This window comes from Pseudophryne corroboree, chromosome 1, assembly GCF_028390025.1.
Source record: "Pseudophryne corroboree isolate aPseCor3 chromosome 1, aPseCor3.hap2, whole genome shotgun sequence".
Classification (NCBI taxonomy): Eukaryota; Metazoa; Chordata; class Amphibia; order Anura; family Myobatrachidae; genus Pseudophryne; species Pseudophryne corroboree.
This window is the reverse complement of record NC_086444.1, coordinates 1,125,520,614-1,125,546,771: the sequence shown is the minus strand read 5'-3', so window position 1 is coordinate 1,125,546,771 and position 26,158 is coordinate 1,125,520,614. Positions and strand designations below refer to the sequence as shown.

The following is a 26,158-nucleotide window of genomic DNA, read 5'->3' as shown; positions in this document are numbered from 1 at the left end:
CCAAGGCGTTACCAGCGCGTCCACAGCTATTGCCTGCGGATCTCTTGACCTGGCGCAATACCTGTCCAGTTTTTTGTTGAGGCGAGACGCCATCATGTCCACCATTGGTCTTTCCCAACGGGTTACCAGCATGTGGAAGACTTCTGGATGAAGTCCCCACTCTCCCGGGTGAAGGTCGTGTCTGCTGAGGAAGTCTGCTTCCCAGTTGTCCACTCCCGGGATGAACACTGCTGACAGTGCTATCACATGATTCTCTGCCCAGCGAAGAATCCTTGCAGCTTCTGCCATTGCACTCCTGCTTCTTGTGCCGCCCTGTCTGTTCACATGGGCGATTGCCGTGATGTTGTCCGACTGGATCAACACCGGTTTTCCCTGAAGCAGAGGTTCTGCCTGGCTTAGAGCATTGTAGATTGCTCTTAGTTCCAGAATGTTTATGTGAAGAGACGTTTCCAGGCTCGTCCACACTCCCTGGAAGTTTCTTCCTTGTGTGACTGCTCCCCAGCCTCTCAGGCTGGCGTCCGTGGTCACCAGGATCCAATCCTGTATGCCGAATCTGCGGCCCTCCAATAGATGAGCACTCTGCAACCACCACAGAAGAGATACCCTTGTCCTTGGAGACAGGGTTATCCGCTGGTGCATCTGAAGATGCGACCCTGACCATTTGTCCAACAGATCCCTCTGGAAAATTCTTGCGTGGAATCTGCCGAATGGAATTGCTTCGGAAGAAGCCACCATTTTTCCCAGGACTCTTGTGCATTGATGTACAGACACCTTTCCTGGTTTTAGGAGGTTCCTGACAAGCTCGGATAACTCCTTGGCTTTTTCCTCCGGGAGAAAAACCTTTTTCTGAACCGTGTCCAGAATCATCCCTAGGAACAGCAGACGAGTTGTTGGCATTAACTGGGATTTTGGAATATTCAGAATCCACCCGTGCTGTTTTAGCACTTCTTGAGACAGTGCTAATCCCATCTCTAGCTGTTCTCTGGACCTTGCCCTTATCAGGAGATCGTCCAAGTATGGGATAATTAATACGCCTTTTCTTCGAAGAAGAATCATCATCTCGGCCATTACCCTTTGTAAAGACCCGAGGTGCCGTGGACAATCCGAACGGCAGCGTCTGAAACTGATAGTGACAGTTTTGTACGACGAACCTGAGGTACCCCTGGTGTGAGGGGTAAATTGGAACGTGGAGGTACGCATCCTTGATGTCCAAGGATACCATAAAGTCCCCTTCTTCCAGGTTCGCTATCACTGCTCTGAGTGACTCCATCTTGAACTTGAACTTCTTTATGTACAGGTTCAATGACTTCAGATTTAGAATAGGTCTTACCGAGCCATCCGGCTTCGGTACTACAAATAGAGTGGAATAATACCCCTTTCCTTGTTGTAGAAGAGGTACCTTGACTATCACCTGCTGAGAGTACAGCTTGTGAATGGCTTCCAAGACCGTCTCCCTTTCGGAGGGGGACGTTGGTAAAGCAGACTTCAGGAAACGGCGAGGTGGATCTGTCTCTAGTTCCAACCTGTATCCCTGAGATATTATCTGCAGGATCCAGGGATCTACCTGCGAGTGAGCCCACTGCGCGCTGAAATTCTTGAGACGACTGCCCACCGCCCCCGAGTCCGCTTGAGAAGCCCCAGCGTCATGCTGAGGCTTTTGTAGAAGCGGGGGAGGGCTTCTGTTCCTGGGAAGGAGCTGCCTGTTGCTGTCTCTTCCCCCTTCCTCTGCCTCGTGGCAGATATGAATATCCCTTTGCTCTCTTGTTTCTAAAGGAACGAAAGGGCTGCGGTTGAAAAGTCGGTGTCTTTTTCTGTTGGGGAGTAACTTGAGGTAAAAAGGTGGATTTCCCGGCTGTAGCCGTGGCCACCAAATCTGATAGACCGACTCCAAATAACTCCTCCCCTTTATACGGCAAAACTTCCATATGCCGTTTTGAGTCCGCATCGCCTGACCACTGTCGCGTCCATAAACTTCTTCTGGCCGAAATGGACATAGCACTTACCCGTGATGCCAGTGTGCAGATATCCCTCTGTGCATCACGCATATAAAGAAATGCATCCTTTATTTGCTCTAAAGACAGTAAAACATTGTCCCTATCCAGGGTATCAATATTTTCAATCAGGGACTCTGACCAAGCTACTCCAGCACTGCACATCCAGGCTGTCGCTATAGCTGGTCGTAGTATAACACCTGTATGTGTGTATATACTTTTTTGGATATTTTCCATCCTCCTATCTACTGGATCTTTAAGTGCGGCCGTCTCAGGAGAGGGTAACGCCACTTGTTTAGATAAGCGTGTGAGCGCCTTGTCCACCCTAGGAGGTGTTTCCCAGCGCGCCCTAACCTCTGGCGGGAAAGGGTATAAAGCCAATAACTTCTTTGAAATTAGCATCTTTTTATCGGGGGCAACCCACGCTTCATCACACACCTCATTTAGTTCTTCTGATTCAGGAAAAACTATAGGTAGTTTTTTCACACCCCACATAATACCCTGTTTAGTGGTACCTGTAGTATCAGCTAAATGTAACGCCTCCTTCATTGCCAAAATCATATAACGTGTGGCCCTACTGGAAAATACGGTTGATTCGTCACCGTCGCCACTGGAATCAGTGCCTGTGTCTGGGTCTGTGTCGACCGACTGAGGCAAAGGGCGTTTTACAGCCCCTGACGGTGTTTGAGGCGCCTGGACAGGCACTAATTGATTGTCCGGCCGTCTCATGTCGTCAAACGACTGCTTTAGCGTGTTGACACTATCCCGTAATTCCATAAATAAAGGCATCCATTCTGGTGTCGACCCCCTAGGAGGTGACATCCCCATATTTGGCAATTGCTCCGCCTCCACACCAATATCGTCCTCATACATGTCGACACACACGTACCGACACACAGCAGACACACAGGGAATGCTCTTAACGAAGACAGGACCCGACTAGCCCTTTGGGGAGACAGAGGGAGAGTCTGCCAGCACACACCAAAGCGCTATATATGACAGGGATATCCTTATAATAAGTGCTCCCTGTATAGCTGCTTTTATAATATAATTTTTGCCACTATTTTGCCCCCCCTCTCTTGTTTTACCCTGTTTCTGTAGTGCAGTGCAGGGGAGAGACCTGGGAGCCGTCCTGACCAGCGGAGCTGTGTAAGGAAAATGGCGCTGTGTGCTGAGGAGATAGGCCCCGCCCCTTTTACGGCGGGCTCGTCTCCCGCTCTTTAGTGGATTCTGGCAGGGGTTAAATATCTCCATATAGCCCCCGGAGGCTATATGTGAGGTATTTTTTAGCCAAATAGGTTTTCATTTGCCTCCCAGGGCGCTCCCCTCCTAGCGCCCTGCACCCTCAGTGACTGCCGTGTGAAGTGTGCTGAGAGGAAAATGGCGTACAGCTGCAGTGCTGTGCGCTACCTTTAGAAGACTGAGGAGTCTTCTGCCGCCGATTCTGGACCTCTTCTTGTTTCAGCATCTGCAAGGGGGCCGGCGGCGAGGCTCCGGTGACCATCCAGGCTGTACCTGTGATCGTCCCTCTGGAGCTGATGTCCAGTAGCCAAGAAGCCAATCCATCCTGCACGCAGGTGAGTTCACTTCTTCTCCCCTAAGTCCCTCGTTGCAGTGATCCTGTTGCCAGCAGGACTCACTGTAAAATAAAAAACCTAAGCTAAACTTTTCTAAGCAGCTCTTTAGGAGAGCCACCTAGATTGCACCCTTCTCGGCCGGGCACAAAAATCTAACTGAGGCTTGGAGGAGGGTCATGGGGGGAGGAGCCAGTGCACACCACCTGATCGGAAAGCTTTACTTTTTGTGCCCTGTCTCCTGCGGAGCCGCTATTCCCCATGGTCCTTTCAGGAACCCCAGCATCCACTAGGACGATAGAGAAATACTTCTGGCTCCAAGCAGATCGGATAGGGGAGACTCAACCTGTACCATCACAAGTAAGCACTGGCAGTTCTATAAAGAAATCCGCTTGGCAGTAACAGTGTGAGATAGAATGGGGCTCATGTACGGGCCTCTCCTGTGATGCAGTAAACTCATGGTGGGTACACACTAAGCGATATGCTCTATGAGTGATATCGCATAGTGTTTCCCTCCTGGGATATAGTGCATACAAACTATGCGATACCGCATAGTGACGTCATGCCACGGCCGGCCCGAACATGCAGCTCCTGACGATAAAGTCAGATTGAGCTGCATGTACACGGGAGCGCACATCAGTCATCACTGGCCAAATACACACTGGGCGATACAAAAATGAGCGATATTGTTTAGAAAATCACCAAGTGTGTACCCACCATTAGGCTTTGTGCCAGAGTCTATTGCACAGGTCTGTGCCTTGTTTTTGGGTGCATCCCTACTGTACATGGGAAAATCACCGGGAAAATTGCCATTCTACCAGTGATTTTTGTCTGCAGTGCCGGCCGCCGCCGAATGTATAAGTATAATTATGTGGATGCAAGGTGTGAGCCCCTATGGTCCCATGTGCACTGCACCATTTCTAAATAAGCCAATGCCACTTGGCTATAACAGAATGAAGTCCCATAAAACCACCATGTCTACAAAACACAGCAATTACTCTCAGGATGAGGTGGTGAGGGACCTGTATGTGGAGAGATAGTCGGATGCCGCGGTTTCATATAGCTGTAATTGTTGGGGACAGGCAGACACATTCACCAAAGAGGAGTCAGAAAATAATGGCTGCTGTCTAGAAAAGAATAATCCCACTTCTCCGAGGATTCTGCAACGGGTGATATTATTTAGCTCATCCAGGCAGAGCAGAAAACTGGTCTCCAGTCATAGTAATAAACAGAACACATTACATGAAGGTCAGTCCCCCCTCCGGCTGGGTCTTGCCATCATTCCTTTACAGGCACCTGACATGCTCCCTCTACCGGACTTTTTATCTATGGCAGGGATGGGGAACTTCAGCCCTCCAGCTGTTGTTGATCTACACATCCCAGCATGCCTTGCAATAGTTTTAGTCTGGCCAAATAGCAAAACTGTAGCAAGGCATGCTGGTATGTGTAGTTCAACAACAGCTGGAGAGCCAAATGTTACCCACCCCTGATCTATGGTCTTAATATGCAACACAAAACCTAGACAACCCTGAAAAGAAATCTGCACCAATCAGGGGACCAGTTATTTGTGATGGGGGCATCAGAACAATTTAAAGAAACATCAGGGTCAAACTGAACAGTTGTTACTACTGTGCTTCTGTGTGACACAAATACCATACAAGCCTAAAATAAAAAAGGCACAGCCCGGACAACCAGAACAACGATCCCTACAAACCTGTAGACTCCGGCAGTGACATTAGTGTATCGTACAGTGTCATCCATGCTGCAAGTGACCAGCTGGTTAGAGCAGTCTAAGGCCATACTGGATACCTGGTTTGTGTGGCCTTTCCCACTGAAGGTGTCATTCTCCCCCGTGTCAGCATCAAAATAATGTATTCAGTAACATTAAGGAACATATCATCATGTAACACTGAAAAAGACTTTTACTACTGAACGAAAAATAATTACAGCTGAGACAACATGGCAGGAGGAACAGGATGCAAAATTTCAAGGGACTCTAAACCTAAAAAACGTTACCTCACATAAAGAAACTGACTGGAAAATGTACAGATATAGATGTATTTCTGGAACTTTCACAAGATCTATCAAGCTACTGTACGCGGATGTCTGCATTTCCAAGGCAAACCATGGATTAAAGGACATCATATGTTAGTTTATCCCAAATTCCCTTATCAAGTTGGGCTGTTCCAGATTAATGTGCCTAGCACCTTGGACAACTAGATAAGCTCTACTTCAGAAACCAATATGTATGGATATGTATTGTATTATTTTTGTTGTTAAATATTTCTTCAAATCGCTGTTTATTTTACCTGATGACACCGCTGAGCACACGGGATCCAGGACACTTAAAAAGCTGGTTTAGGCAAAAAATAAATTTTGCCTTCACATATGATGTGTGTGGATTTATTTAATTTAAAAAAAAAAATTAATAATAATTCTTACAACACAGAGGTTTCATACTGCACTAGGAGGCGCTTTTTGTCACGGTTTTCAGATTCAAGACCGTTAATTTTAAATAAGAGAAAATGTTGGTGTAAACAATCAGAATTTGGCTTAATAGTGTGACTTACAACGGATGCTTTTTGCTTTCTTTTGTCCATAGTAACTAGACTATAAAATGAGATTTATGGTAAGAACTTACCTTTGTTAAATCTCTTTCTGCGAGGTACACTGGGCTCCACAAGGATAGACATTGGGGTGTAGAGTAGGATCTTGATCCAAAGCACCAACAGGCTCAAAAGCTTTGACCTTCTTCCCAAAATGCATAGCGCCGCCTCCTATATCACCCCCTCAGTTTGTTAATAAGCCCAATGCAGTAGCAAATAAAACTCCCGACAGGAGAAGTGTCAGCGGCTAATGCCATACCAACCCAAAGAAGCTAAGTGCGTCAGGGTGGGCGCCTTGTGGAGCCCAGTGTACCTCGCAGAAAGAGATTTAACAAAGGTAAGTTCTTACCATAAATCTCGTTTTCTGCTGCGGGGTACACTGGGCTCCACAAGGATAGACATTGGGGATGTCCTAAAGCAGTTCCTTATGGGAGGGGACGCACAGTAGCGGGCACAAGAACCCGGCGTCCAAAGGAAGCATCCTGGGAAGCGGCGGTATCGAAGGCATAGAACCTAATGAACGTGTTCAATGAGGACCACGTAGCCGCCATGCACAATTGTTCAAGGGTCGCACCATGGCGGGCCGCCCAAGAAGGTCCAACAGACCGAGTAGAATGGGCCGTAATGTGACCAGGAGCTGACAGACCAGCCCTCACATAAGCATGTGCAATCACCATTCTAATCCATCTGGCCAAAGTCTGCTTGTGAGCAGACCAGCCCTGTTTGTGAAATCCAAACAGAATAAAGAGAGAATCAGATTTCCTAACAGAAGCAGTTCTCTTCACATAGATACGAAGAGCCCGTACCACATCCAAAAAACGCTCTTTGGGAGACAGATCAGGAAAAACAAGTGCCGGAACCACAATCTCCTGTGTAAGGTGGAACGAAGAAACCACCTTAGGCAAATAAACGGGACGAGTCCTAAGAACCGCCCGGTCACGGTGAAATATCAGATATGGGGAACTACAAGACAAGTCACCCAAATCCGACACTCTTCTAGCTGAAGCAAGAGCCAGCAGAAACACCACCCTTAAGGTAAAACCACTTAAGATCAGCTGAACCAAGAGTTTCAAACTGAGACTCTTGTAACGCCTCCAAAACCACCTACAAGTCCCAAGGAGCCACAGGCGGGACATAGGGAGGTTGGACACGCAACACACCCTGAGTAAAGGTATGCACATCAGGTAAGGTCAAAATTATTCTTTGAAACCACACCGACTAGGCAGATATTTGAACCTTGAGGGAGGCCAGACGCAGGCCTAAGTCCAGGCCCTGCTGAAGAAAAACCAACAACTTGGAAGCGTCATAATTGTTAGATGCGCACCAAAGTAAGAATGCCAGACCCTATAGTTAATCCGAGCCGAAGCCGGTTTCCGGGCCCGCAACATAGTTTGAATAACCGCCTCAGAAAACCCTTTAGCCCTTAAGACGGAAGCTTCAAGAGCCACGCCGTCAAAGACAGCCGGGCTAGGTCCTGGTAGACACAGGGGCCCTGAACGAGGAGGTCTGGGCGTTGTGGAAGTAGAATTGGACGCTCTGACGATATGCCTTGCAGGTCTGAGAACCAGTGCCGTCTGGGCCACACTGGAGCTATGAGAAGCAGAATTCCTTTTTCTTGCTTGAACTTCCGAATTACCCTGGGCAGGAGTGACACCGGAGGGAACACGTACGGCAGCCGAAACCTCCACGTTCCCGCCAGCGCATCCACGAATGCTGCTTGAAGATCCATTGTCCTTGCTCCGAAGATCGGAACCTTGTGATTGTGTCGAGACGCCATCAGATCTACGTCTGGATGGCCCCACCTTTCCACTAGGAGTTGAAACACTTCTGGATGGAGGCCCCACTCGCCGGCATGCACGTCCTGACGACTGAGAAAGTCCGCTTCCCAATTTAGGACTCCCGGAATGAATAGTGCCGATATGGCCGGTAGATGGCGTTCTGCCCAATGTAGAATCCGTGAGACTTCCTTCATTGCCAAACGGTAGAATCCGTGAGACTTCCTTCATTGCCAAACGGCTTTGAGTGCCGCCTTGATGATTTATGTAAGCCACTGTGGTGGCGTTGTCCGACTGTACTTGAACAGGACGGTTCTGACTTAAATGCTGGGCTAGGTTCAAGGCATTGAAGACCGCCCGCAACTCCAGAATATTGATCGAGAGGAGGGACTCCTCCTTGGTCCACCGCCCCTGAAGGGAGTGTTGCTCCAGCACCACGCCCCAACCTCTTAGACTGGCATCTGTCGTCAACAGGACCCAGTCGGATATCCAGAACGGACGGCCCCTGCACAGTTGTTGGTCCCGGAGCCACCAGAGCAGTGACAGATGGACCTCCGGAGTCAGAGATCATTTGAGACCTGATCTGGTGAGGCAGGCCATCCCATTTGACTAGAATCAGCCTCTGGAGAGGGCGAGAGTGAAATTGAGCGTACTCCACCATGTCGAATGCTGACACCATGAGGCCCAGCACCTGCATCACCGAATGTATCGACACTTGCGGACGAGATAGGAAGCAACAAATCCTGTCCTGAAGTTTCAGGACTTTCTCCTGAGACAGGAACAACCGCTGGTTGTGAGTGTCCAATAGTGCTCCCAGATGCACCATGCTCTGAGCAGGGATCAGGGATGACTACTTCCAGTTGATGAGCCACCCGTGGGCTTGCAGAAACCGGACCGTCACATCTAGATGACGCAGGAGAAGTTCTGAGGAATTTGCAGGATTAACAAGTCGTCCAAATACGGCAGTATCCTGACCCCTTGACGGCGGAGTACCACCGTCATCACCGCCATGACTTTTGTAAAGACTTGCGGAGCCGTTGTTAAACCAAAAGGTAACGCCCGAAACTGGTAATGGCAGTTGCCAATCGCAAATCTCAGGTATTGCTGATGAGGCACTGCTATAGGAATATGCAGGTAAGCATCCTGTATTATCCAGGGAGACCATGAAGTCCCCAGGTTCCAAGGCCAGAACTATAGAGCGAAGGGTTTCCATCCGGAACCTGGAAACCTTCACAAACCTGTTCAATGCCTTGAGGTCGAGAATGGGCCGGGAGGACCCATTCGGTTTCGGGACTAGAAACAGCGGAGAATAGTACCCCCGGCCCCTCCTCGCAAGAGGCACCTGTACTACGACTCCTGTATCCAGGAGGGTCTGTACCACTGAATGTAGAGTGTTTGCCTTTGTCTTGTCCAACGGGACATCAGTCTGGCAAAATCGATGAGGGGGTCGGTTTTTGAAGGCTATGGCGTAACGACTTCCCGTACCCAGGCATCTGAAGTGGTCTTCAACCATTCCTGGGTATACCCTAGAAGCCGGCCCTCCACCCTGGGATCCCCCAGAGGGAGGCCCGCCCCGTCATGCGGCAGGCATATCTGTCTTGGGCTTAGGCTTACCAGGTTTGGAAGTGCGGGCCTGCTTGTTGTACGCCTGACCTTTTGCTTTACCTGAAGGGCGAAAGGAAGTACCTTTAGCCTTCAACACAGAAGGAGCAGTACTTGGCAGACAGGCAGTTTTGGCAGTAGCCAAGTCAGCCACAATCTTATTTAAATCCTCCCCAAACAGAATATCTCCCTTAAAAGGGAGTACCTCCAGGGTTTTTCTAGAGTCCAGATCCACAGACCAGGATCTGAGCCACAATATCCGGCGAGCCAGGACTGACGTAGTAGAGGCCTTGGCTGCCAGGATACCGGCATCAGAAGCCGCCTCTTTAATATAACGAGAAGCTGTGACAATATAAGACAAGCATTGTCTAGCATGGTCAGAGGAGATTTCAGCATCTAACTCCAAGGCCCATGCTTCAATGGCCTCTGCAGCCCAAGTAGCTGCAATAGTGGGCCTTTGTGCAGCACCCGTGAGGGTGTAAATCGCTTTCAGACAATCCTCCACACGTTTATCCGTAGGCTCTTTTAGAGACGTGTGACGGTGGTGACCGGTAGAGCTGAGGAAACCACCATACTAGCCACATGCGAGTCCACTGGAGGAGGCGTTTCCCAATTCTTAGACAGCTCCGGTGCGAGGGGATAGCGAGCCAGCATCTTCTTTTGAGGCACAAATTTCGTACCCGGGTTTCCCAGGGTACCTGACGTATATCAATTAGGTGGTCAGAGTGAGGTAAAACTTGTTTAATCACCTTCTGACGCTTGAACCTATCTGGTTTCTTAGGAGGAACGGATGGCTCTGGATCATCCGTAATCTGTAAAATTAACTTAATAGCCTCCAAAAGATCAGGAACATCCACATGTGAACCACCCTCCCCATCAGCCGTATCTGAGAGTCAGAACCTGTGGGGTCAGTGTAAGTGCCGTCTTCATCCGACGAGGTGTCAGTGACAGCAGTGGATTGTGAGGAGACAAGCGCTCGCTTAGAGGACCCCTTGGACGTAGGCGAGCGACGGTCAGACTTTTTAGTAGTCAGGGACTGGTTCAACTTCTTTATTTGAGCAGATAAATCGTCCGCCCATGGCGGGTTAGCTGCAGGGATCACAAACGGTTGCACCGCCATTGGGGGTCCCATAGGGAGTGTTAGTTTATGAACTAGTGTATGCAGAAGCATGGAAAAAGCGGCCCACGGCGGGTCATTATTTGCCCCCGTTGCCACCGTCCCACTGGGGGGCAAGGAGCCCCCAGAACCAGAGCCCAAAGCTGCTATATTCTCCTCATAGGTATCTGCGGCTTCAGCAACACCGGCAGTGTGTTCAGCCCCAGAACCGTTACCCTCAGAAGCAGACATGATATAACTTGCAGTATCAGGTAACACAGTACAATTTGTCAGCAGCACAATACCTCTAGCCCAAACCCCTGCGCAGTGTAGTCAGCACCAGCAGAGATAAAGGAGAGATATGGTGACTAAATCACAGAGAAAAATATACGTAATACAGTATATCTTTGGGAAAATCCTATATTAGATAAAACCTGACGCACCAAGCCCCCTCAGGTTATAGAATATAGGGATAGCAGGTTGAGTGAAAGACACAAAATGGACACCACTCAGCTATCAAATGCACACACAAATAGTCACAGTCTGTACAATGCAGAGGTAATTACTAACAATAATACTGCACTGGACTAGCTTACACAGCTATACAACAATAGATATAACAGTACACAGTAAGAACTGGATGTATTTCACAGGGTAATTGTACTAGGAAACCCTGACTAAGTGCACTCTTTCTTAACTAACACTGACTAAAAAAGGCAGGTAGAATACTTAAGTGTCTTGTAAAGTCACAGCACTGACAACCAGGCGACTTTACATAGGAGGATTTGCCCAAGCAGTCCCAGGAACAGAGAGCTGAGGGATAATGGCGCTGCAGACACTGCCAGGGAGTGAGGGAGAGACAGATATGCAGCTCCAGGGCGGGAACATTTGCAGAAAATGGCGCCCTGGGGCTGGGGGAGGGGCTCCAGGTCTAAGCCTTATCCCCTCTGCTGGCAAAACCACCGGGTACTGCGGGCTACTTGTAAAAAAGGTTTAGAGAGAAAACCTGACCTGCACCCATGCCCTGGTGATCTAGTGGGATCGCCTGTACTGCCACAGTGTCCACCGGCCGCGATAGAGTGTGGGTCCCGCGAGCGGGACCCACTTACCTCCACCCGAAGTGCGGCCACGCGATCTCGGAGAGCCCCAGCCGTGTGTGACTAACTTGGAAGAAAACCGGAGCCTCCTGCTGTAGGTACCCGGCAACCAGGGCACGGGAGTGTACAGCGCCGCTGGGGGAGAGATGGAGCTGCAGCAGGCAATGTCTACTGACATCCAGCACAATCTGTGCCTCTGCTGCAGCCCTTGTAGACTTCTTTTTTCCTCAGAAAAAGCTTTTATAGAGCTGCGGTGAGCAGCTCTTCCTGTTACATGCTTGCACTGCAAGCACCAACTACAAACTGAGCTCCTGTGCACAGAGGCGGGGTGATATAGGAGGCGGCGCTATGCATCTTGGGAAGAAGGTCAAAGCTTTTGAGCCTGTTGGTGCTTCGGATCAAGATCCTACTCTACACCCCAATGTCTATCCTTGTGGAGCCCAGTGTACCCCGCAGCAGAAAGACCAATTTGTAAGCTACATTTACAATAAGATGAACCCAAACGTCACTTCAGGGGTCAGTACAGAATGTGCTGTGTACAAGTAACAGATTTTTAGAGAAAGAACTAAAAATGAATATTGCAAGAATGGAGATGGAGAAAATAAAAACATCTCTATGAGTACATTCGTTCTCAACAAAAAAAAAAAAAGAAGAAAATTCAGCAGAGAAAACAAATCTCTAAAAGCTAGTGTTACCAAGCCTACATCCTCTGGCTAAGTTATAAAGGTATATTCAATACCTAACAATATAATATGTGATTATTACTGCGCTTGTGTATATTAGCTGCTCCACATAAAATAAGAATACCAAAATAATTTAAATAAAGGAGCGCTTGTTGTGTGTTATACCGCTCATACCTGTAAAAAAGTTGGGTTAGTAATAATGTTTACAGCCTGTGGAGTAATGAGGATTCCAAATGTAAATTGATCCGGTAACAGAAGTGGGTGATGTTATTGTGCAGCTTTCCCGTCCTGTCTAGCCCTGCTGTCCCTACCTTACAAGCCGCTGATTGCGGTCCGGAGAGAGAGACTGAGGAAGGAGGCGCCGCTACACGTCATCGTTGGACACTCGGCAGAGCAACTTGCTCACATACCGCTAACTGGCGGTGAGGAAACCAGGTCCGGAGACCGGAAACAAGCCGCGATCAGCGGCTTGTAAGGTAGGGACAGCAGGGCTAGACAGGACGGGACAGCTGCACAATAACATCACCCACTTCTGTTACCGGATCAATTTACATTTGGAATCCTCATTACTCCACATATTCAATACCTGTCGGGGGGGGGGGGGGGGGGGGGGAGAGCTATGAGAACCAGTGCGGTAGTAGGGGGTGGGGCCAAGCACACATGTACAGAGCAAAGCACACATGTACAGAGCATGGAGCAGAGTACCAGTGTTCTCTGCGCTGCTGTGTATGTCCTCTCAGAGCAGGGACACGGGCGGACTTGAAGATTGCAGTTGTTGGGAGCGGCCAAATCAGACAGTCGGATTTGGCAGCTCGTATTGAATACTGACCTGTCGGATACTTTCCGTCGGAAAGGATCAGACAGGTATTGACAGGTACTGAATACACCCCATAGCAGTAATTACCAAGCTAAGGCAGTCTAGGTTACTTGCAGCTGCTATGACAGTAGTAGTGACCAAGCTCCTGTTTGCTCATGTGAGCAGCAGAACCAGAATTTTTTTTAAAAAGCATCAATAATTTATCTACAAAAAACCCTACAGCTACGTACACAGACGAAAATTTTTAACGATATGCACGATAACTGCATATCGTCCAGTGTGGACGCACTATATCGTTAACGACCCCCTCGGTCGCCTGTATAAGCAGCAACATTTGGACTTTATGGTCCAAAACTGCATGTTCGCTCCAGTGGTGAGGTGACGTCACTGAACGATATCGTTCACTGTGAACGCACTATATCGTTTGCCTGGGAGTCAAGGGCTAGATCATGGAGCGTATCGTCTAATGTTTAGGCTACCCAGTTTAAAAGCTATTCCCTCCTTCCATGTTTGAACAAAGAAATCTAGATGGCGATTTGATGGTTTCTTCAAGCTTTGAATTTTGTTTTCCGCACTGTTTGATCAATAAAGCAAAATGTATTTTAGGATTAGTCAGCATCAGCGCACAGTGGAGGCGGCAATTTGGAGGGCTGGACCAAAATGTTTATGAGAATGCAGCCAATCAATTCACTAAGATCAAGTGACTATCCGAACATTTTGCAGAGGGTAAGATCAAGTTACATGTCTGCTTGCATGACAGGGGTGTACATGGGGCAATAAGAAGGGACATGGACTTCACAGAAAAAAAGAAAAAGGATATTGATATGTCCATCATGGCTGCCAGAATAAATGGTGGATCGGCCATCATTATTGTGGACGGTCAGGCACTGGATTGACTTGCTGTGTCCCTGCAGGAGAAAAACAAAATAATCACACATCACCAGAGCATTCGGTTGCCGGGTGGCTAGAAAATATATATCTGGCATCTGGGGGGAGCAGATCTGGATGATATATTGTGCCATGGAGCCTAATTTTCACGCCGAGGCGTCACAATGACCACGTCCAGTCTTGGCTTTAGGCATTGCCTGCCACAACTCTTAGACTATTGGAGTGGAAGCACTGGTGACTGATTAGACAGGATATCAGAATAAATCAGCTAAACTTATTCACTGTCATACGGTCACTCACATATTGTTGAATGTTTGCTTTGGTTCAATTACAATACAATATCAGGCAGGATAGATATTGGTCTCTCTCGGTCAAGCGCAATAGGCAAGGCAAACGAGAATATTTACAATGCTGCAGCTTACTAAAGCTGGCGGTCGGCAGCGCTAATCGATGGATTTAAAACAGCAAACATCAATAAATGTTAAATCGGCCTTTCTTCAGCATTCATTTCAGTTTGCGCTTTAAAAATAAATAAATCGGTCTAGGCAGCCAATCAACTGCGGCTGACCAATCGTGGGTTAGTAAAATCTACCACAAGATGCGCTGTAATTCCTGACAATCTAGTGCAGTTTTCAAAGTAAAAACAAACGGTGTGAGGACCATTTTTTTTTTTTTTAATACAGTACCTACATTCAAAAAAACAGAAAGGGAAGCAAGAATAAAAGATATGTCACACAATCCAGTCATTATCTATTGCAATTGCTGACAAATGATATTCGATAGCTAAAAGTAATATTACAATAATCATTATTGTGCTCGACAGTAACAGATAATTCACAAGAATCTGCAGTATAAATACTAATAAATAGGTGTTTTTTGTTAGACTGTACCTTGACCACACGTAGAGGTCTGTCTGGATTATTCTTGTCCAAATAATTGATGTAACCAGACAGAGAAACACTCAGCAAGTAATCCTTCTGCCACAAGCATCCCAGTTGCTGATCCAGCGTATCCATTCCCAGGTTAAACGTGGTGACTGCTGAGTTGGCCGCCACATCCCAGATTTTTGCAGTTTTGTCCCCAGAAGCAGAAAGAAGATGGGTGCTGTCAGCACTCCAGCTAATCTGCAGTAGAACAAAGCGTAGTCATTACAGCTCAAAGCCTATCAGGCAAATACAACCGGCTCAGCTGCAATATAAAAGCTCATCACCGGCATGCACACACGTTACCCCAAAACTGGTTACCTTTAGCTCTGGACATCCTGCCACACTTAATGAACTGTGGGATTTCAGAGACCCATGCAGTTTAATTCACCATGTTCACCCTTCTCTTCTAATGTGACAATATCTGTGATACTTACATCTAAAACACACCACAGGCTATAAAGTTACTCACTAGCATCCTGACCCCCTCACTGCAGCACATGTTCCACAGTTAGCTTCATGGTCTCTAAAACCAGTTTTATATCCAATTGTCAAGTTGCACCTGGGATTTGTACACTGCTCCTCCCCATGTGTGACCCCTCTCAGACAGGCAATATGCTGGGTTGGTGACGTCACTACCACCGACGCATGCGGAGGCGGCACATGGAGATGAAATTATCTCCAAGCGCCGCCTCTTCCTATTCAGTGAAGAGGTGCCAGGTCACATCGACCCAGCTTATCCCATTTACAATGTACCCTGACCCGGGTCATTCCAGGGACCAACCTTGCAAGCTACGCGGGTTGGATTTCAGGGTCACTGGACCCAGGTAAACCTTCTTACACCGAGCTGCGACCCAGTTTAACCCAGCAATAACCCGGGTCAAAAGCTTGGTGTATAAGGATTATAATACTGGTCACACAAACTCTAGTGATTAGTCGGCTGCTAAAACTGGATGGGATCATAGTTGGACATAATAGCAGTCAATAATTGCAGTCATGTGACAGCGTAAGGTCACCTTGCAGCAAACGCTGGGACGCAGGGTAAAATGCAGCAGCTCGAAACCAGCACTAAAGGATTGGATCTAAGGTGGACATTTGTGGGTGTATAAATTGGAGTCTGACAGCATTGTGTGTTAATCTGAGAACTACTTCACAGTGCACAGGGAACAGTGTAGAATGGAATGGGTTTTTCTTTATTATTGGAAAACAATTAACTCATAGTACAGTTTAGCTAAAATCAATTTAAAAAAAATCCCACAACACTTACAGCGTAAACTCCTCCGGCATGGGCGTTTCCTCCTCCAAGCAAGGCGATTTTTTCGCCAGTTTTTCCATCATATAGGAAAATCTATATTGCAATAAAAATAATAAAAGAAAATATTTGTGTCAAGCATATCATAAACCAAGGGGTATATTTGACAATGATGGTGGTAACATGAAGAATTTAAAACTGCTATATTACGGGATTAAACAAAAAACAAACAAACAAAAAAAAAACCACACCACAAAAAATAAATAAAATACATATACATACATTTTTTATATATATATATATATATATATATATATATATATATATACATATACATACACACATACACTATATATATATATATTTTTTTTTTTTTTTTAAATAATAAAAAAAAAATGCATATATATATATATATATATATATATATATATATATATATATATATATATATATATATATTTTTTTTTTTTTTTTTTTAAATAATAATTAATAAAAAAAGCAACAACAAAAAACAGCTTTTCATATTGCGGACAAAGCGCTTACATTTTATTTTGATAGCAAGAGATAGATTCTGTAGCATAAATACTGATATCTCCACCCATCAGCCATAACATTAAAACCACTGAAAGGTTTTGACAAGGGACGAATTGTGATGGCTAGACGACTGGGTCAGAGCATCTTCAAAATGGCAGGTCTTGTGGGGTGTTCCCAGTATGCAGTGGTTAGAACCAATGGCATGGTCATGGGCGCCCAAGGCTCACTGATGTACATGTGGGGTGAAGGTTAGCCCGTCTTGTCCAATCCCATATAAGAGGTACGGTAGCAAAATTTGCTGCGAAAGTGAATGCTGGTCTTGACAAAAAGGTGTCATAACCCACAGTGCATTGCAGCTTGCTGCGTATGTGGCTATGTAACTGCAGACTAGTCAGTGTCCTTCTGACCCCTGTCCTCACTGAAAGTACTTACAAATGGGTAACGGAGCATCAGAAATAGACCATGTGGCAATGGGAGAAGCTGGCCTAATCTGGTGAAACATGTGGACACCTGGGTGCGCAAGTGTCATTTACCTGGAAAAGAGACGGCACCAGGATGCACTATGGGAAGAAAGAAAGATGGCAGAGGCAGTGTCATGTGATGCTCTAGGCAAGGTTTTGCTGGTAAACTTTGGGTCCTGGCATTTATGTGGATGCTACTTTAACACGTAGCACCTACCTAAACATTGTTGCAGACCAAGTAGCCCCTTTTATGGCAGTGGTATTCTTTGACGGTAGTGACCTCTTTCAGCAGGATAATGCGCCCTGCCATACTGCAAAAATCTTAATCTGATCGAGTATCTGTAGGATGTGCTAGAAAAATAAGTCTGAGCCATGGAGACCCCATCTCACAATTCACAGGATTCTTAAAAGGATCTTGTGCTAACGTCTTGGTGCCAGATACCACTGGCCACCTTCAGAGGTCTTGTGCAGTCCATACCAACAGGTCGGAGCCGTTTTGGTGGCTCGCGAGGAATCCTACACATTAGCCAGGGGGCTTTAATGTTATGGCTGATCGGTGTATATTTGTTTTCTTGACAAATGGAGATTAGTATAATACTAAAGGAATTTCTTAAAAGTTACCGACTACTTTCTCCATCACTTACCTGACCATCAGCACTCGCTGTCGCAAACCTGTTGCCATCAGGCGAAAAGCGAACGCAGTTCACAAATCGGTTGTGGTCCTGCAGCGATAAACAAATGTCACTTCTACAGCACATTTAAAGGTTACATAGTAATAAAAAAAGTGTAGTTGAACTATTTATAAAACAAAAAAATACCCACAAGCAAAAACACACACACACACACACACACACACACACACACACACACACACACACACACACACACACACACACACACACACACACACCAGCGTTTTGAAACCTATGAATAAAACCAAAGTATCTTTAGGAGAACACTCTGTGTGCTACTTTGGGGGAGATTTTTGGAATAGGACATTAACAAACTATAAAAGCAGACGAGAGCTGTGAAAACCACTATTAAAAAGGAATTAAATTACCTGAGAAATACAGTACACTCCGTTATCCTGATTTTTACAACGCAATCACACTGCGTGCGTCATACGATAGCGGCCAGACTGTATAATCAGAGAAGGCACGCGAGGAAGCCTTCAGTGGAAAGTTAATAACGGACACATGATGCCTGCTCAGCTTTCAGTGGATGTATCATTTCCAACACTTGTCACACTTCAGTAGATTACAAAGAAAGTGAATCAAGTGTACACTAAGTACTTATTATACATCTAGTCATTAAAGAGCCAATAAAGTCACTAATGATAATATGTATCCCCCCAATACACACACACAGTCTTATTTAATAAAACAGTGCATACAGCAGACAAACACTATAATCCATCACAACCAGACATTACCATTAGTCTAGCTAGCCTGTAAAAAGCAGATGCCTAATTAGTATATATCTCTAACAGCAAATTATGGCTATTTGCACTTTTAAATAACCCCAAAGGATACCAGTGGTCCCAAATCCTAGTCACGTATGTGGAGTTTACAATGAATACCACACCTACGAAGAAGGGGATTTTATTTTATTTACCCAGGAGCAGAGAATCAAGTACTATAATATAGGATTGAGCCAGGCACCGCTCAGTACCAATTAAGAGAAGCAGCCGAGACTTGGGGCTCGTCCACACACATGCCTTGGGAAAATGGATAACGACGCAAGTGCTTCTACCGACAGTCTTCTGTACGGGTAGTGTGCTTTAATGAAGGAGAAATAGGGCGTGCTGTGATTTCAAAATGTTAAACGCACCACTGAAATTTGGTGGGCAAGCCACACAACGCTTACTTGTCTGATTTAGAACTTGCTTTTTAAAGATTTATTAAAGTGTGAAGAGCACAATGTCAGACAATAAGCGTTTGCTGCAGGCTCAAGCTGTGCCCTTAGAGAGGGAGGACAAAAAGGACCTCTATGTTGTACGTCTGCAAAGAGTTTCATGACCAGAACAATAAATCTAAATTAAGAGTGACAGAGCAGCAGTCTTTAATGAGGTCTGGAGCGGTCACGTCAATATGTGTACCGTGCACAGACATACTTTGTCTTCTTCGCATATAAAACATTAAATGATGGTGGAGAGGGATTTCAAGCATGAATTAAAAGTACAATAGTAAGTACAATGAATTAACAGTAAATGATACAATGTCCAGCCAGAATCCTGATGTCTCTTGTAGTGTACTAGCAATTAAATACAATCAGACTTAATCAGTCTCTTACTGCTTTCAGATCGCTAATGCCGGGTCGCACCCGGGAATTGGAAACTGGTCCTTCCCGGGTGCGACCCAGCACTGGACCCCGAGAACTGGCTTCCCAACCCGCTGCCATTGGGAGCGGATGCGGAGGTGGCGCTGCGCTGCCTCTATCTATGCTGTGAACGGGTACCGGGTCACATTGACCTGGGAAACCCATTCACATTGCACCTGAGCCAGTAATAGCCCGGGAATAACCCTTCTTTATTCCCGGGTTGAATTACCGGGTCAGGCGAACCGGGAATTCGGGACTGACCCTTTTGCACCGCACAGCGACCCGGCAATATAACGGGTCGATACCAGGTTATTTGATCGGCGTGAAAGGGGTATCTGAGGCCTTCTACACACAGGCAATATTATGCATCATTAAAGCCAGGAAAGCTCTTTAAACACAGATGGTAAAAAAAGAAATATAAACCAGTGGTTCCTAAACCGTTTACCACATTGCTCACTTGTACAAAAAAAATAAAGAGTGCAGCATCATATGCAGAATCCATAGCAACAGATATGTTTAGAGTCCCTGCAGGCCCATAAATTGTTTTTTGGAATTAATCAGTTTCTAGCGGCTTTGAGGCTTTGCATTCACTCAGGGATGGAAACAAATTGGAAAAACTGCATAATAAAACAAACCTCTTCAAAAGCATTACTCCAGAAAGAAAGAAAAAAAAAAACTCATTAGAAATTAAATAAAATGAGAAGCTCAGCGCTGAAATTCTGCAGGCTCCAGGTTTCTCAACAGTTCCCTACAATTTGTTTAACTCTGGATTTCCACGTCTCACGTGGTTTAAATACATAAAATCAAGGCATTTATCACTTTGCTTCGAATAGGAAACTTGGAGAAGTAAAATAAGCATGAGAGAGAATCCAGGCTTAAGCACGGACAGTGAGGAGCAGACAACTCACACTAATTGTAAACTTGAACTTGAAAGGTGGTCCCTCGAAGAAAGCAGCGCAGCTGTCATCGCTGCCCGTTATCAGGCGATATGGCCGTGTCTGTTTCAGGTCCACAGAGTTGATCACTTTGTTGTGCCCAATAATTTCCCCAACTGAGGAGCCAGTATCCCAAAGAAAAACTGCACCGTAACTAAACGAGAAGGAGGGAGAAATTAATACAAGAATATGTATAGAAAAACCAGAGACATATTTGTAAATCACCTTTTAAGATCATTTACCAAATCTTTGGTACTTACACCTTAATATTTATATATATGCCTCACCTAACTTTAAATAGTATGCATATGCTATATGATTTCGGACATTCGGGACGATATATCGAATGAAATCGGGCATTTCGGATGTATTTTACATCCAATGCTATGCGCGTTCCCGTGAGCATCGGATCGGATCCCCTAGACCAGTGTTTCCCAACCTCGGTCCTCAAGGCACACTAACAGTCCTGGTTTTAGTGATATCCAGGCTTAAACACAGGTGACTTAATTAGTACCTCAGTTATTTTGATTTAACCATATGTGCTGAAGCCTGGATATCACTAAAACCTGCTCTGTTGGTGTGCCTTGAGGACCGTGGTTGGGAATGCCTGCCCTAGACTGAATGTGCTGCACTCGCGATATGTCGGACCCCGCAGGCATGGCTGGGATTGCACAATATACATCGGATGCAAAAGGACAGCATACGATGTATCTTATACAATTCTGCCCCCCGGGAAGCTGCTGGGGTGATCGCCTGCGACATGAGGGTCCGACATGTCGCAGTAGTGTATGGGGCCCTTTACAGACAGATATGTCAGTGGATCGGCCGTTGCGCCGAGCGAGGTAAATGTACACACTTACTAATCGACAGCTTGATATGTCAGTCCCTTTTATATAGATGGGCGAGAATTTGAGCTTAACCCACCCAGCTGTGACGTCGCCCATACATACAGCACGATGCACAGATATGTCAGCCATCGGCTGTGCTGCAGGGCTGACGCAATATGTCTGTGAATGACGTCATTCAGACGCATCCCTGTTACACGCCCGCCGACACGCAACACTACATATGGGCAGTTCAACTGAATGGATGATATATCGGCCAGTGTGTACACAGCATAAGATTGCATCGCGTCCCATACACTCAGACTGCGAGCTGCGGATCTGTATTCAGGTCACCCTAACTTAACCGTAGCGGCTCTACCTCCACGTCAGTGTGAGCATTAAATCAAAAGCTGGGTAGACACTACACGATGCTGCCAGCGCCGAGCGCCGGCAGGGACAACGCTGCATTCGCCTGTCAGACATGCATGCGCGGCCGACATACCTGCACAGCGTGTCAAAGAACACCACACGACAGACATAGGCCAGGCCTGAAGCGTGGTGAGCGCAGCGAGCCTGCAAGGGGGACACGCTGCGCTCGCCACCGGTCTACTGACCGCCGGGATCCTACACTGAATCCGCCTGTACTATGTACTGTAACGTGCGGTGTACCGTTCATGGAGAAACCATCTGAGTTGGTCCCCCATTCTTATTATCTGCAATTTGATGCACTGTAGCCAGTCTGTGGGAAAGAACACGCTTACCTACTCTCTGTTCTAGTAGCCATTTACGACCGTAAGCCTTGTGCTCAGACCCAGGTTTTTGTCTGCTGGCTCACACGGTGTACATGTTTACAGCTGCTACCTTCCAACAATTCAACAGTGCAGCCATTTTGCTAACGCACCACCAAACACGGTCCATTGATTAAGTCACCTGTTCCTAAGCATGGATATCCTTAAAACCTGGACTGTTGGGGTGCCCTTGAGGACCGTATTTGGGAACCCCTGCTAAATAGCATTAATTCTAAGCGACGGGTGCATGCAGAAGTTGTACACTGTAAATAAGATACAATAAGAAACTGGGTTATGTAACAACTTGCCAGAAATGGTAGCAGGAGTCTATAATTACACTTCATGGATTTTACATGCTGGCATCCTCATGGTAACACATCTCTTCTCAGAGCGTACATTTGTCAGCTATATCTGGGTGTATCCCTGCAGCCTGTCACATCTCAGCATTTCTCTGTGTTTCTGCTTTGCATAATGTGTATTGTACAGAAATCTTAGGCACCACTTACATAAGAGGCCAAAGACAAATGCCAAGTGCAAATCCATACAGCCACATGCTGAGCTTAAATGGTATACTTTCAAACAAAATACAGTAGGGCTCACTTAATAACACTGTATTGGAAACGCAGCCAGCAAGTCGCGGGTTTGTGCAAGCATCCGTTAGGGAAATTAAATGTATGGATAAAGGAAATGAAGCCCAATGGGGCAGATGTATTATGCCTGGAGAAGTGATAAAGCAGGGAAGGTGATAACGCACCAGCCAATCAGCTCCTAACGGTCAATTTACATATTGGAGCTGACTGGCTGGTGCGTTATCACCTTGCACTTATTACTGCTTTATCACTTCTCCAGGCTTAATACATCTGCCCCAATGTTTGCAGATCATCCCTAGGGGTCTATTCATGAAGAAGTGAGCCTGTGGAGAAGTTGCCCATGGCAACCAATCAGCTGCTCCGTACAATTGTATAGTATGAAAATTATAAATAGTACTTCAATGCTGATTGGTTGCCATGGGCAGCTTCTCTACTGGCTCACTTCTCCACTCTTTTCACTGCTTCAATAATAGACCCCCTAGTCTCTGCTATATGGCAATATCGAAGTAAAGGTTTTGGAGCCAAACAAATGCGTTTTCTGGGAATTTTCTTTTTTTTTGGAAACTCAGGAGAGGGTGGAGGTGTGCAGGGATTAGTCAGCGTAAGCTTGTCCATAAACATGGATAAGTTCAGCATTTTCAGATCGCAAAACATGGCCCAAAATAACTCCCAGTCCTGACCAAAACACAGGTTTCAGAGCTATTCAATTGATGGCACTGTTATGCCAGACAATAGAATTTCTGCTCCTCCTGAAATCCACCTAAACTAGTGTCGCGATGCTGTTTTCTGCCTCTATCGCAGCACAAACAGCATCGCAGCAGGCACTTAAGTCGGAGAATGCCAATTCTCTCGACTAAACAGCTGGCTTGAGGCGTGAGAACTTGCATACCCCAACTAGCGATGAGGATGACTGAATAGCTCAGGAACCGTCTTCTCTGTGCCATTAATATCACCCAGAATTGAACTGGAGTAGATGTGGTACACGAGTTAGACATTCAGCATGTCGACATAAGAAGGTTAACATGACCTGAATATCAACAATGCCAAGAAGTGGACCTGCTAACACTCACAATGTAGACACTGACACAGTTTGACAAGAAACATGTCAATGGTGAGAATGCTATACTATATACTAGCTAAGCCGAACCGCAGACTAACCCTAATGCTGGCACATTCAGCATGTCGGCATTATGAACAAAGTTAATGACATTTAGAACCATTAGACATTAATGTAGACATTCTGAATGTTGACACCACGACTGCATACTAGAGTCACCTGCGGTCCCATGCATTAAGCCTGGAGAAACTAGGACGTCCACAGGGGCTCACTGAATACCTGTCAGCACGGCTACCGGATGGTTGCCTTGCCCAACTAGCTTGATTTATTTACATTATGGGCATGTTGTAGATTTCCAAATATTGATACACAAAATTATATTTGCTTGCCTTAATATATATATTTTTTTATTTTTTTACACAGGTGCATGTAAGGGCGCAGTTAACCAAAAATTTCCCAAAACACATCAAACATGCCACCAAAAGAGGTTAACATCCTACAGTACATGATAAATGAAAATGCAGAGATCTCCATTACATACATTTGCAAACACATGGTAAGCCACCACCACATCAAGGCATCTCTGCTTTGGTGGCCTTACGCTATATTGCCAAACATCTCCAGAATTTAGCTTAGGTGGCAATGGGAGAGGTAGTTTCAGACCTGAAGAGGTTAACCTGGAGCGCCTTCGCTCTTTATTTTATGAATCACACACTTTCAGTGACTTATAGAGAAAGTCTCTCTTAAAGACAGCAGTAATCATTTAGAAATAATCGGATTCCTTGTTTATGCATACAGCGGCTCGTGCAGTGGTGAGCAAATTCCCGCTGATAAAAGCACTATAACCTGCTGCAGCATGACAAGCAACATACATCCCAGAGGAGCAACCCAAACACAGCTACCAGAAAGACAGTCCTATACCTGTACACTCCAGGGACGTGCGGTGAGGTAAATGGCTCAGGAGGCACTGGCTAGCGCCAGAGCCAGATTTACACGCAATATATGAGCCAAAGGGTGCATGTGGCCATTATACACAGGTGCAGCAGTATAAACTCCTGGAAATTTGATTAGTTTTGATCAGAATGGTACCTCCCCTGTCATAGACTTTAATCCAGAGTTTTGGCAATACAAATTATTAGAATAATACATTGGAGACATATCAAACAAATTCTTTGTATATTTCATATACTTTATACAGTCAAAACTGACACAAACGTTAGTATGACAGAAAAGGCTCTGCCTCATGCCACCGCACGTCACGTTATAAACCTTACCCATGTGCTACAATTGTCATTTTATTTCAACTGTAGAACTGACAAGCGAGACCACTGATGGTGCAAACACCAACCCAGATGGACCAATGCACAAATAACTTCATATACCGTAAGAAGGAGGCAGGCATAATGGAAGATAGTCAGATAAGTGGCTTTATGGATGTTTCATAGGGCACCAATAAGGTTCTAAGCAAGGATGCAAAACCAAAAAAAACAAAAAAACACAACAAACAGATGTTGAACGGTCTAATTCCCGCTTATGAAATAACTTCTCGTGTTGATCCAAATTAAAACAAAAAACAAATCCCAATAAGCAGCATCTAGCCCTATGCATAGACCTACTCTCAGTTAGGGGTATATGCAATTGCGGTCGAATTCCCGAAAATGTCGAAAAACGGGACATTTTCGCAAAAAAAAAAAAAAAAATTCGACAATGCAATTCAGTACTTTTCGTCAAAAAAAACGGACTTTCAAAATTCGACTTTTTGAAATTCGACATTTGTCAAATTCGACATTTCTGCAATGGTACAAATGCGGCAATTCGACAAAAGTATATTCAATTGAAGATTGTAAATTCGACAACAGTGCTTTTAGACAGTAAATTCGTCATTTTCAATCCGCCACACTTTGCTGGCGGAATCTAATAAAAAAAATGTAAAAACATGTTTTTTTTGTGTGTAATAGCATATCTATTTATATTAGAAGGGATTAGGTACTTGGTTTGTCTATTTGGAGGCACAAGTATTATTTATATATTTTTAAAAATATAATTTTTTATTATTATTTTTTAAATGGAATGGTAAAAATCAGAAAGAAAAAAAAGCGTGGGGTCCCCCCTCCTAAGCATAACTAGCCTCGGACTCTTCGAGCCGGTCCTGGTTCTAAAAATCCGGGGGAAAAACTGACATGGGATCCCCCGTATTTTTAAAACCAGCCCTGGGCTCTGCGCCAGGTGCTGGTGCAAAAAATACGTAAGCGTAGGGGTCCCCCGTATTTTTTACACCAGCATCGGGCTCCACTAGCTGGGTATATAATGCCACAGCCGGGGGGTCACTTTTATACAGCGCCCTGC

General features: G+C 45.7%; 1 protein-coding gene across 1 annotated transcript in view; it reads right to left on the bottom strand.

Moving 5' to 3' along the window:
• WDR1 (WD repeat domain 1) overlaps positions 1 to 26,158 on the bottom strand; it is a 107,211-nt gene that overhangs the window by 39,821 nt on the left and 41,232 nt on the right. The window contains exons 5-10 of the mRNA XM_063923081.1: positions 20,527 to 20,707; positions 17,944 to 18,021; positions 16,320 to 16,400; positions 15,020 to 15,253; positions 14,062 to 14,149; positions 5,280 to 5,436 (exon numbers count right to left, since the gene is read on the bottom strand). Coding sequence (XP_063779151.1) covers positions 5,280 to 5,436; positions 14,062 to 14,149; positions 15,020 to 15,253; positions 16,320 to 16,400; positions 17,944 to 18,021; positions 20,527 to 20,707 — 819 coding nt within the window. The remainder of the gene's footprint in view (positions 1 to 5,279; positions 5,437 to 14,061; positions 14,150 to 15,019; positions 15,254 to 16,319; positions 16,401 to 17,943; positions 18,022 to 20,526; positions 20,708 to 26,158) is intronic.